The 13,500-nt window shown below is 38.7% G+C and overlaps 1 protein-coding gene across 4 annotated transcripts in view; it reads left to right on the top strand.

Annotated features, from left to right (window-relative positions):
- DYNC1I1 (dynein cytoplasmic 1 intermediate chain 1) overlaps nt 1-13,500 on the top strand; it is a 334,077-nt gene that overhangs the window by 197,100 nt on the left and 123,477 nt on the right. For all 4 annotated transcript variants that reach the window (XM_082471864.1, XM_082471863.1, XM_082471862.1 and 1 more), the window contains 3 exons: nt 142-231; nt 6,453-6,615; nt 8,614-8,713. In XM_082471864.1, coding sequence (XP_082327990.1) covers nt 142-231; nt 6,453-6,615; nt 8,614-8,713 — 353 coding nt within the window. The remainder of the gene's footprint in view (nt 1-141; nt 232-6,452; nt 6,616-8,613; nt 8,714-13,500) is intronic.

Raw genomic sequence — 13,500 nt, 5'->3', positions numbered from 1 at the left:
GGGCATTCATCGTGGACTGATTTACTTAGAAGCCACCCTAAATGATTGGAACTTTACCCTCTGCCCCTACCTCCCACCATCAGCCAGACACTTTGATTTGAAGGAAAGAATATAATGCATTTTTCTCTTTCTTTTTTCTAGAGGATGAGGATGATGAGGAAATGGTAGAACCTAAAGTTGGCCAGGATTCAGAACTGGAAAATCAAGACAAAAAACAGGAGGTGAAGGAAGGTATGGTGTGGGAGCTAAATTGAGTCATCATTTTATTGCTGTCTTTTTAACCAACATAAGGGACTATAGAGGTAAGTAAAAATTAAACGTATACCTCCTGCGTGGAAGGTTTTCTGTGACTGATCAGTACATTACATTTAGCAACATAAACTGTAATCCTTTATTTTTTTGACTGACAGAAGCAAATAAAATACGAACCATCCACAAGTCCAGCAACAAGTCCAGTCACATTTCCAGTAAAATTATTACTAAATAGCAGTAAAATAAGACACTTGTTATCAATTGACGTGTTATCTAGTTCACGCCATCACATATTCCCAATGATAACAGTAAAGGAAAGGAGCAGGTGTAATTATTATGTCAATAAATTCTGAGGTTTATTCGTGTGATCTACAGAGAAACATTAACCGTGATCATCACTATTAACTATACTATGAAAAGATTTCCTCCACACTCTGCCCATATCAGAAGGAGCAGCCTTTACGTGCTCCAGTGAGAACAATGACTAGTATTTATTAGGGGCTTACTAGGTACTTGGCTCTCTCCTTAACACTCCAGAGATATTATGTACCCTTCGCAACATCCTTTTGAAGCAGATACTACTATTTTCCCTATTTTATAGATAGAGAAAAAGGAAAAGAGAGGTTTAAAAATGTACCCGTGGATACATAATGTATAAGTACACGATCCAGGATTTGGAGTTGACTCCAAAGCCTATACACTTGCCCACAAAGCCATCCTCCTGTAATAGCACTGGATTTCAAAAAACAAGAAAGCAATAATGAAAAAAGAAAAGAAAGGGGAAGGCAAGAAATACTATAGCTGATGTTTCCCTAAAAATCTAATTTTGTGTCCCTGTGAGATTTTCAGCCTATGGAGAAAAAGAGAATTTTGAGATTGTCATTCTTATTGAGAAATGGAGTGTCCATGAGAATGGAGTGTAGATTAAAAAGATTCTTCCATATTTCCTACTAAATGTCCCGAGTTTAGAGCAACATAAGTCTAATTAGAATTTCATTTGAGTTTTAAATTTTCAATTTGCCCGTGGCTCTGGCGAAGTGCATGGCACATGGTTGTCCCTGGGGACTTTGTAGGAGTGGGTATGTACTGCTCATAGGGACTCACTTCAACCTGCCCAGGCATTGAGTGAGGTGGGTTACTGTCAAGTTCTAGGGTACGGCTGTAGGCAGGCAGTAGATTCAGTATCTTTAACAGTGGCCTCCACAGAAGGCACAAGTTACTCTTTCTGAGAGATTCTAAAAGGATTTGATTGAAGCAAGTTCACATTTAAACCTCCTACTAAGAACATGTATATATTTAAGCTGGTGAATAGAATATCATTAACACAGGTGTAGCAAGAGACAAAATAAGTCAAAGTTTACTAAAATACCCTCACCCTCTTTTTTTTTTTTTTTGCAAAATATCCTTAAGATGTATTGGGTGATAAGGAGCCAGGGTGTATTTTGTGTGTCTTGGCACGGATTCCCTCCTGACCCCCAGCCCCAATCTCCAAATTCTCTTCTCTGGCAAAGCATTGCAACCTCCTTCTTAAGTTCTGAGCAAAAACACCCTCCAGTTTCAACTCTCACTCATGCTTCATGGAATTGATTAAAGTCCTGTTAAAAGTCCAAAAGAAGTTTGAAAGTGCATTTCCTGTTACTGCCGAGCCGTGCATCTTAAGTCTCTATTAATGGCTTTTCTGCAAATTAGCACATAATGGGTTAAAAGCATGTTTATGTTGGCATCAAACTCTCTCTGGCTATTTTTTTTTTAAAGCAAGACAGTATTTTGCAAACTTTTTAAAGAATCTCTAGCAGATACAATCGTGGCGCCATTCATACAGCTGCATGGTAGTCAGGGCTGTGTCAGCACTTCCATAGGAACCCTGAGTTTCAGGGATTTATTACTTAGCCATAAACATTTGCTCTGGGCTGAAATTTGACATACACAGTTTCAAACCAGGGAACACATTTTTGAAAAATCTGGCCTTTTTTGGAGTTAAAAAAAAAAAAAAGTGCTGAGGGGGAGATGGGAAAAAAGTCAGTGCTCACTAGCTTTTGACGTTTTTGCCCATGTGACATCAAAAATGCATTAAACAGTAAAGAAATATGGGTTTGATTTATTACTCTTCACACTCTTTTTTCCACAACAGAGTAGGGAAAACAGCAGGTAGCTTTTAGCTTTTAATCAAATTTTAGGAAATTTCTATATGTGAGTGTCCTAGTATTTTCATGTTTAGAGATTTAAAGCAACAGAATCGGAAATGTGACTCTTGTAAATGCACATTAACTCATAAACCTCACATTAACTTCAGAAAAGGACATCATTCTTTATTAGTTTGGTTTGGTTTTCTTGCTCTTGTTTTTGAACTGATTTCACTCTAAAATTCAGTAAGAGCTACTGTCCCTATTTAATCTGATTTAATATTTAAGTTTTGTGGGTTTACTTATTTATTTTTTAATCTTTTTGATATATTCTTGAAAAATATTTAAAAGATGTAATTTTTATATTGAAATTTAAAGCTACATCATTGAAACAAGGCAACACATTTCTGAAATGGATATTTTAAAAATTACTTTTGACCTAAAAATGAGATTGTAAAATACTCAATATAAATTGTGGATTCCATTACGGATTTTACATTTTTACAGAGAAAAAAAATCCAGGAACTCTAGAAATCAAAAGATATAGTGTCTAGTAAACAGAGTAAATCAAAAAGAAACTGAAAAGGTACACATTCAGGTCAATAAGAAAACTTAAGAAAGCATAGCAAATAGGATAGAATCAACATGAGAGACACATAAAAAAGTATTTTCATGTACAATACCAAGACAAATTAACATTTCTATAATAAAAAGAATTAAAAGTAGACCCTAAAATAAAATTCATACTAGATTTTAATATTGCAGGCCATGAATTCATAGAATTAGGCAGTTCTCTAAACTTTGAGTTTCATGACTCTAGTGCATTGTTTTCATACTTCTTATTCAAGCTAAATATAACTGTTCAGGTAAATTTTGGTAAGTTTGAAAATTGTGCTGTCATTGGCTCATATGTAAGTCATATCCATGTGTACTACTTTTCCTGAAGAATCTTTATTTCTTAAAAAAGGTCACTTTAAATGCATAAAATATTGTTAGCTCTTGGCAGAAATACTCCATGTTGCAAAAACAAACAACAAACCTCCCATAATAGCAATTTCTGCTTAACTTGTAAGAAAAATCAAACATTATCATTGCCCTTGTTTTGCTCTGTTACGCCTGTTGCTATTAAATTACTTCCTACCTTTTTATGCAGAGAAGATGTTGAAAATAATTCTTTAGGTTCCAGGGATAGGGAAAAGCTGAAGAAACAGAGATTTCAGGGAGAATTTGGGGTCTATCCTGGAGTAATACAATTCTGATTTTAATTGTTTATGCTTATATTTTAAATTTTGTGGACTCCATTAATCAACTAATTTTTTTTTTCATGAAATATGATGTCTGGAGAGGTTTTACCTCCAAATACAGATTTTGGTTGTGGTTCCTGGATGCTCCATTATGTTTTCATTACACTGTAATAACACATCAATTTAAAGACTTTTAAATATGAGAGGTTTGGGGTTTTAGCGAAAATAACTATGGCTCTGTTTAACTCCTAAGTTGAATATTGTTTATGACTTTTATAAAGTACTCATCTGCACATGCATCTTATTATTTTGTGCTAACAAATCATGTCATTTGATCCCTGTTAGACATCAAAGCTTAATATAAAATATGTTCTTTGTTTTGCTTCAGTAGCAATTTAATTTCAAGCCAAATATTGTATTGCCAAACATAATATCTGGAGACGCTACTGCTTCACTTACCTGAACTTGGCCTCTGCAAATACACTTTGATCAGCCATTTATGTTTCTCTTAGAGAAGAAGTTGTATGTCTTGAAAGCTGAGATCAAAATGACAGTAAGCTACAGGGAAGAAAAAAATTACAGAAAATTACACAGGAACTGTTTTTTATTCAAGGTAATGGACCTGTAAGGAAATATACAGGTGGAATACAAGTAGCTCAAAAAGATAAACAGAGAATAGAATAGATATTTTTAAAATGTAAAAATAGGAATAAAGGGAAAAAATTCCTATTTCTCTGCTTAATTTCAAGTGTGTCTCAAGTCATCCATCAGCAGTGACAAAAGCTGAATGAAGCTTTTAAAATAAGACATTCTTCTTGGCCCTGTAGCATCCTTGTTTAGTGAAGTTTATTTATTTGTATAACAGTACTGACCAAAACAAAAGGACCCTAGCGTTTTCCCCTTTACCTAGTTACATTTAGTAGTTTTACTGTTTTCTTGAACTTATATCAGGGTGAAAAAATTCAAATGCCTCATTTATGGGTGTTTTAGAAAGTAGACAAATTATATATAACTGCTAATTATTGAATGCTGAACTATTTGCCAGTGTATTTAAGTCTTAAACCAGACTTAAAGTTTAGGTATCATTGCCTCATTTTATGGATAACACTGCGGTTTAGAGAGCTTTCATTGATTAAAGAAGCCAAGCTAGCAAATGGCAGAGTAACTCTTGGATTCCAGGCTGGTTTTGTAGAGTTCTTGTTGTTTACAGTTTACACATTGCCCACTTCACCATTTCTCAAACTAGTGTCTGTGCAGCATTGCTCAGCAGATGTGGATGGAGATTTTTGGAGAGTCCCAATACACATGGGCACATTTAGGGCTCTGGAGACTTCAGCAACAAAGAAATATTTCCAGCTGTATTTAGGGCTGCTAGAAACACCGGGGTGAGCTGTATTTGGAGATAATCTTCTGCTGTAGTGGATGAATCATGTTTTTCCATTTCTCAAGGTGTGAATCAACTACGTCATAATCATTCTCATTTCTTGTACAAATACAGACCCTGGAGTCTTTCCAGACCCCCCTGCCTTTCAGTCTGGGGCAGGGGAGGGGAGGCCAGAAGGGGGGAGACATTATGAACATTAAAAGCTTGAGATCTACTTCCATGGCTCTGCAGGAGGGCTTCTTGACGGTTCAGATTTCTCAAGACAGTGGCTTCAAGATACCATTAATCAAATCAAATAACACTTCCATACAACACTATGCTATAGGTGGCTGTACCTAAATGAGTCCTCTGTCCACGTGGCCAGGTTGAAATCGGTCCTGGTTTTGAGGATGGTTGTGGAAGTGTTTGGGAAATCCTGTGGGTGAGTCATTCCACCAGGGACCCCTATGGTTTTAATGCACTACCCTCCTCTTGTAGCTTAAACTCCAGGAGCTTCTGGTCCTACTGGAAGAGTAATTGATCAAACATTTATTGAAGTCTCTCTGCCCGAAAGTTGAACTGGGGTTCCTGAAGAACCACAAAGGTTCAGCTGACAGTTTCTGCCCTTAGGGATTTCTCATTCTGGGGGAGTTCCTAATCCTTCCCTATAGTTTTATGTAAACCCTGCTACTGAAGGAACAGTTTATATAACCTAATCGTGACTCTGAGGTGAGCTGACTTTCAGACACTATGACATATTGCTAGTTATTTAATCTCTCTTTGCCTTATTTTGTATCGTCAAATTTAGTCTTATAAGATTAATCATGCTGGAAAAGTAAGGCATAATAACAATTATGAGGTGTCTTATAGCATTTATTTGTTCCATGTGTTTGTTTAAAAGCAGAAGATATCTTGGGTAAAGGTGGGTTTGGAAGGACACGTTTCAGTTTTTGAGGAGAATCTATATAACGATCAATCAGCCTTATCAAGTAACTATCTAAAATAAAATGAATTTATCAGTAGAAAGAGGAAAGGTGCTATCTGGATCATATTATAGATAGTTCTTAATTATTTAGTATGCGCAGCTTTACAATCTAATATACATGGTTTTACAGATTTCACTATTATGTACTATTTGAGCTGTTTTTCAAGTTCAGTTCTAAAGAAAACAACGTTCAGAACTCATTGTTAAAACACACCAATCATTTTCATCTGTCATATTTTTCAACTCTTCAAAATAGTAATTAGTCCAGATATGAAATCTTTTTGTAAAATTATCAGTGAAGACATCTGCAAAAACCTTTGGTGTGACTTTAAGAGTAATTTAGAATTAATATTAACAGTGGTTTATTTCACTGTGTTTTATCACTCTTTTGATAAGCGATGTCTTTCAAGAGTTGGATTCCTCTTGAAATGTTTTAATTATCCCTTTTTATTTTTCTTTCCCAACAATCTCTTTTACATAAATAGCTCCTCCAAGGGAGCTGACAGAGGAAGAAAAACAGCAGATCCTTCACTCAGAGGAATTTCTCATCTTTTTTGATCGGACAATACGGGTAATTGAAAGAGCGCTGGCAGAGGACTCCGATATCTTCTTTGACTATAGTGGTCGAGAGTTAGAGGAAAAAGATGGGTTAGTTTCTTGTGTGCATTTAAAAAAATACTGTGATAAGTTATCTGTTGATTCTAATTTCACTTATGTTTTGAGTAGGCAAGTTCCAAGCCTAACAAATCAGAGGAGTATGAAATTCCAGAGCTGATCTTGCTGAACAGCTTTGACTAAGGGCTTTGGTTATGACTTCTGGCTTAGAGTTTCCTTGTAATTATCATGTGCTTCCATGAAATGCTTTTGTACTTGATATCTGGGGAACAGTCCAGGTGATAGAGACTGGCAGAGTCATGTACATTGTCCTCTGAGAAAACATAAGCAGCAAAAGGAGATTTGTGTTATATCCAGTAGATCTATTTTTGATGTCTAAGCAAACAGGAAGCCGAAGAAAATAAACATGAGATATGGGAGACCTTAACTGATGTGGGAGACAGCCAACAGAGACTGGGAACTCTTTCCTCTTTTGATGCCATGAGATGATGTGTATATGCCTTTTAGGAAATACAAGTGCCATTTACTTTTAACTAACCATTAGAAGTAAATGGCCCCAAGTGACTTTCCCTGTGACTGCAACATATGTATTATATTCGGCAGGGGCTGTCGGCCATCTTCATGTGGATAATTGGAGGCACTTGATGAGCTTTGTGAGAGATATAGCTGGTTTTTAGCCACCAATTTCTTTTGGCCAAGAACAGTATGAAAAGACGAGATTACCTGCCTTTTTCATTAGACCTGACATTTTACTACTTCTAAAATTCAAATACATTGTCAAAGGCCAGCCTATCATCATTGAAGATGCTCAAGGCAATGTAACAGTGGCTCTGAAAACAGTTTCAAAGGGGAGTTCTAAAAATGTTCTAAACAGTTGACAGCATCGTTAGACTACATCAAAGAGAATAATATTTTGAATATATGTGTTATATTTGTTTTCTTTTCAAAAGCCATTACTCTATGGCTCAGTTAGTTTTCTGACTCCTCTTTCCCTCTGGGCGCCTGGCACAGTGTTATACTGGGTTCCTGGCAGATATTTGGGTGCATGTACCTCTTGCCTGAGTTTGCAGTGGTGGAGCTGAGGAAAGGTTAGCAGGGGAAAAAAAAGTCATAATAAGTCAGCTGCTTGGAGCCCAAATACCTAATCTGAGGTCAAGTCACCCAGTCTGAACAAGAACTATACAGGACAAGTGATACAGGGTGCAAGGCAATGGAATGAAGCAAATGAACAGAAAAAAAAAGGTGAGTGTGGAAGAATTCCTGAACTGAAGCCCAAGGAGTATAGGCAGCTTTTTATGCAGATCCCATAGCTGCTGACACAGAACAAGTATGACTCAATTTAAACACTCAGTCTTGTGGAGCAAATGCATGACCAGTGCAGAGTTCTTCAGAGGAGGTTTTGCAGCCAGTTGAATATCAGCCAAGTAAGCACTAGCTAAAGTGTAATCCTCCTCCACCCAGATGCTATTTTGGTCTATGTTAGGTATCTAAGGTGTTTGGTGAATCCCTCACTCCCCAGCAGGCCTGTCTCATGGTGGAACTTTTCACTTGCTATTGAGCAAGGAGGCAACTGCCACCTTCAGTCAGAAATTACAGATAAAGAGAAACATGCATATCATTTCTGGTCTAAGGCCAGATAAGGTGTTATTGATACCAAAGAATCTCCAAATGTTCTGTGTTTCCTTGACAGCTGGGAAATCTCTTGTAAACTCTGATTCAAGGCAGAGCTTATTAGGGGGAGGAGAATGCTTTAGAACTGCTCAAGATAGGAAGCTGAAACAAATTTGACATTTCACACCAGGCTTGGAACAACATGTGGAAACCTTTTCTGGGCCAGGTTAGAGAGAGCTTTGCAGAAAGGAGACCACCTTTCGTTCATTTATGATCAGAGTTTGCTGTCTAAATTGATGCTTTGGCTTTAGAGAGTATTGTGTGCCATGCTCTTGCCATTTCATTCTTTCAGTATGAGCACTAGAGATAAAGCCCCATTTTGAAGTATCATATTTGTCTTTGATGTTTAAACCCTCCTAGGGATGTCCAGGCTGGAGCCAACCTTTCTTTCAATCGTCAGTTCTATGATGAGCATTGGTCCAAGCACCGAGTCGTCACTTGTATGGACTGGTCTCTCCAGGTAAGAATTGTTGCTGGGATGGGACAAACTGGACTTGTATTCTCATGGCATTTGTATTTAAAGAAAAAATAAGAGAGAATTGCTCCGCTATTTTGGATGTGTTCACTAACCTGCACTTTTTTTCTGTGCCTGTTGGTTTTCTTTCTCATTTTACTGAAGTTTCAGTTTAAAATTTGCACTCTATTATTCATACATGTTGAGTACTTACTAGGTACCAGACAAGGAGGCAGGCCATTCTGTCCATGAAACTGCTCTCACTAAGGTCACCAATGATTTCCTACTTGTCAAATCCTGTGGATATTTTTAAGCCTTAATCTGCCCTGACCTCTCTTTGTCATCCAGCTTTGTTGACTTCCCCATACTTCTAAAAATATTATCCTTCCACTGAGTTCCACAACTCGACTCTCTTTCAGTTCTCGAACTCCTCCAAGACTTCTTTTTCCTCTCCTACCCTTGTGGTCCTCGTGGTCATGCCCTCAACCTTTACTCTTCTCGACATGCTCTCTGTGGGAGATCTCTTCCACTGCTATGGATTCAACCATCACGTGGGCAGCCTTTTTCTATCCCCCGCCCAATCTCCCTCCTGAATTCCACCAGACAGATCCATTCAGGTGTCCCATAGAATCTCAAACTAATCACTAACTCATTATTTCCACACATCTGAAATCCTTTTTTGCCTCCTCTATTCTATGTTAAAGCCATCACAATATACCCAAAGACCTAAAGCAAAACTTTCATCATTAACATTAGAAACTTTCTCTACTTATCTCCCAGACCCAGTCTGTCACCAAGACTGTCCGTTTTGCCACTCATATATTCATCATCTTACACCTGTAGTATTGCTAACCTTATGTTCTTTCTACATCCAAACTTGTCCACCTATAGTTTTCCCTCTAGACATCTAGCCAAATAATCTTTCTAAAAATGCAAATCTGATCACTTCACTCCCTGGATTAAAACTCCCTATTGCCTGCAAGAAAAAAAAAAAAATCTAAACTCCCTAATGTAGCGTTCATAGTGAAAGCAGGCAGATTTACCAAAAGCCAATTTAATGGCCAACTCAATTAGTGTATAATTTACCCAGCACTGAGTAGTTAAATAATGCACATAAAGGCACACAGCCTAATTGTGGTGAGGTCAGAATATGAACTCAGGTGGTCTGACTCCTGAGCTCACATTCTTGATGACCATGCTCCGTCCCCTCCTGTAATGACAATGACATAATAGCAATGAGGGAAATAGGAAGGATAAGTACTGGGCATTTATACACAGCGCAGTTTCTGTTTTCTTATAGTCTATGCTTTTATTGGGAATAATTATCATGGCTAGCTTTTAATTTGTGTTTCTTATATGCTAAGCACTGTGCCAGCTGCTCTGGAGGCATTGTCTTATTTCACCCTCGTAACATCAAGTGAGGCAGCCACTGTTTCTATTTTAATTTTATAGCTGAAGAAATTGAGGCTCAGAGCAACTAAGTATCTTACTAACAGTCACTCAGCTAGGATGTGGTACATCAGGGCTTTGAACCCAAGTCTTTCAGCACTTCCAGGCGTATGCCCTTTACCAGTGCCTCCCACAAAGGGCTTATGAATCTGGAACCAAAAGAGGTTCTAAGTGCTGAGTGACGTAGGGCCGAGAGCAAGTGCTTTCAGGATTCAGTGGAGGTTGCAGTCTGTCTCTGGTTGGACAGGGCATCTTAGAAGAATGGGATTAGACAAAGGAAGGGGAGAAGAGTGAGTTCTAGGCAGAGCAGTGAAGCAGATGATGTGAAGAGCCCCATTTAGTCGTGCTGGGAACAGGAACACTGAAGAGGAATGTAATCCCCTGCAACCAGACTGTCAACAGCCACAAAGTGGGCAAGTGTTCTGTCCCCTTGAATCTCTTTTTACGTCCAAACGAGAGAGCATGCAGGGCATGGTCGCGCAGAGGCTGATACAGGCAGGGTGTGCCCAGCCACTTCCCTCCAGTGCGTGCGTGGTCTGTGAGCACGCTCGGGTGTGCGTGCAGAAAGCAGATCCAAGGCTGAGGAAGCGCTTAGCTCGGCTTGTTCACTTGTTCACAGTCTGGAAATCACACAGGAACCTTATCTGACACATTCCTCAAAGGCAGGTCTCACTGATAACTCTCCCTGAGGAGGCAGCGGGGAGGTCACCAGTGGGGCTGGTCCCTGCCTGGCCTCAGCGTGTGCTGGGCCCTATTGCCCATGGATAGGTTTGTTTCCACACAGGGTCTTTCCTGTGTGTCATTTTTGTTGCAGGAAGTGAAACTGGAAAGGGCAGAAACTCCACCGTAGAGAGACTGCATCTGTTTTTCCCCATTTTTGTGTAACCTGCCATCTACACTGTGGGGAAGGGGTTTGCATTTCTGAAAACTGTATTTTCTTTGGAGCATAAGAAACAGGAATTAGAACCCTTAGTTCCTACATCATAACAATTTTGGGGTTCAGAGGACCAGGTTTACATACGTATGGAATGAAGAGACTTTCTGAGTGAATCTACATGCAATCCAATGATATTCAGAAAGAAGAAAAGGATAGAGGCATAGTCAGCGTCTAGTAGAGGCAGGTATGCTTAGGATGATTATGAGTGGAACAGAATGGAACAGAGGGGAAAAAAGGAAGAAACTGTAAGATTCCTGCATAGCTTTGCTGTGACCTCTTGTACTTCTTAAAGAAGAACACTTTAACTTTGCGATATTTGCAAAATATCCACCAAACATTATTCCCTGGAAGACATTTGGGCGCTTGGTTAATTATGTCAGCTTTGCTATTCATTGAATATTGTTTAGCACAGGGGGTCAATAATACTATCGACATATCATATGACAGATTTGGCAGACATATACAAAACCAGACATATGATCTCACTCCCACCATGTATATTCCTCTCGTATGTAAGTTGCATCCTCTAACCTTGGAGTCATCCAAGATACAAACCCAAGTAATTTTTTTTTTTTTATTGAAGTAAAGTTGATTTACAATGTTGTGTTAATTTCTGCTGTACAGCAAAGTGATTCAATTATACATATATATACATTCTTTTTATATTCTTTTTCATTATAGTTTATCATAGGATATCGAATATGGTTTCCTGTGCTATACAGTAGAACCTTGGTGTTTATCCATTCTCTATATAATAGCTTACATCTGCTAACCCCAACTTCCTACTCCATTCCTCCCCCACCCCTCTTCAAGTAATTTTTGGTAGCTCATTTAATTGCAAAACCCAATCAAATTTACAGTAGCAAAAAGACCCCCACTGTGACCAATTCAAATCCACTTACATGTGGAGTTGATACCTACTTTATGTCATGCCCTCCACTTTTTGCTTATTATTAGGAAATAGCTTCCTAACTGGTCTCCCTGCCTCAATTCTCTACACTGTTGAGTCATTGTAAGTACTTTTCCAGTTTACTATTTGTAAAGATTACTTATTTGCTCTCAGTGTCACCTTGAGCAAATTACCTGACTTTTCTTGGCTTAAGTTTCCTCACTCATAAAGTGATAATCATACCTAGCTCACATGCTTATTGTATTAAATGAGTAAATGTATTTAAAACACTTAGAGTTTTAAAACTGTCTAGTATATAAAAAATACTCAATAAATGTCAAAGTAGTAGTAGAATTAGTAGTATTAGTAGTTGCGGCGTATGACTCCCAGAGTGAAGTCTAAACTCATTAGCCTGTACTCAGTGACTTCCGTGAGGATGGCCTGAGGCATCTGCAGCCCTTTTATCTTTTTCATCTCTTCGCATAACCTGCCTCCCAGCCAGGTGCTATAACCTACTGTCTCCTGAATATGTTTTCCACTGCATTAGTCAAGAAAACTTTACCGCTGGCTACCTTAAGCAAAAAGGGAAATTTATTCGAGAGCTACGAGGGTACTCAGGGAATCCGTGGAAGAGATGAAGAACGGGGACTCAGGAGTATAAATCTGGGCAGCTTGAGAGGCTTCACCGATAAGATGCTGTCATAAGCTGACTCATTTGCCAGCCCATGGGTTCTGTGTCTCAGCTCAAAAGTTACAGTAGCCAAGTTAGAGAATGTGATTGCCCCAGCTGGGTCAGGTAGGAACCCTGCAATGAATTAATTGTCCCTGGGAAGTTAGACGCCTGTGTATTGAGGTAATCTCCAAAGATTGGGAGAATCACTGTGAACCAGGGAGACACCCAAGAGAGATTTCCTGCATCAATATTTGTACCCTCGTCTATACTCTCCTCTCACTTCTCTCCTAATCACCTAGCCATTTAACAGGGCCCAATCAAGTCTCATTTCCTCTCAGAAGTCCTTTCCAGTATCTCTCCCTACCATACCCCATTCCAACTAAAGTAGTTATTTTCTCCTCTGTGCTTTGATAGAACTCCTTTTGTATCTCCATCTTAGCATGTTCTGCTTTTATATTTGTGTTGTAGTTATTCATACATGTGTCTCACCTCCCTCTGCTAAGTGATGAGCTCCTATAAAGCAAAGCATGTTACTGTTGAAATTCGTGTCCCACATTTTACCTGGCACCAGTGCCTCTCATATGCATGGGGGGGGGGCACTTGACGCATGCCACAGTGGGCTGGAAGGGACATGGTCTTTGAAACCAAATAGACTTCAAGCAGGGTCTCACTTTATCATTTATTAGCAACTTAACTTGGAACAAGTCCCTTACCCAGGGACCCTTGGCTTCTTTGTAGAAATGGGAAAACCATTGCTTACTTTAGAGAATTGTAAGGATCAAATGAGTGAACATGTTCCCCAGCCCAGTGTCTGGCACATAATGGCACTTAAAACATGTTGGTTC

The sequence above is a fragment of the Balaenoptera physalus genome (assembly GCF_965194825.1).
Source record: "Balaenoptera physalus genome assembly, chromosome: 8".
Classification (NCBI taxonomy): domain Eukaryota; kingdom Metazoa; phylum Chordata; class Mammalia; order Artiodactyla; family Balaenopteridae; genus Balaenoptera; species Balaenoptera physalus.
The sequence above is the reverse complement of the archived record's forward strand: the minus strand, read 5'-3'. Positions and strand labels throughout refer to the sequence as shown.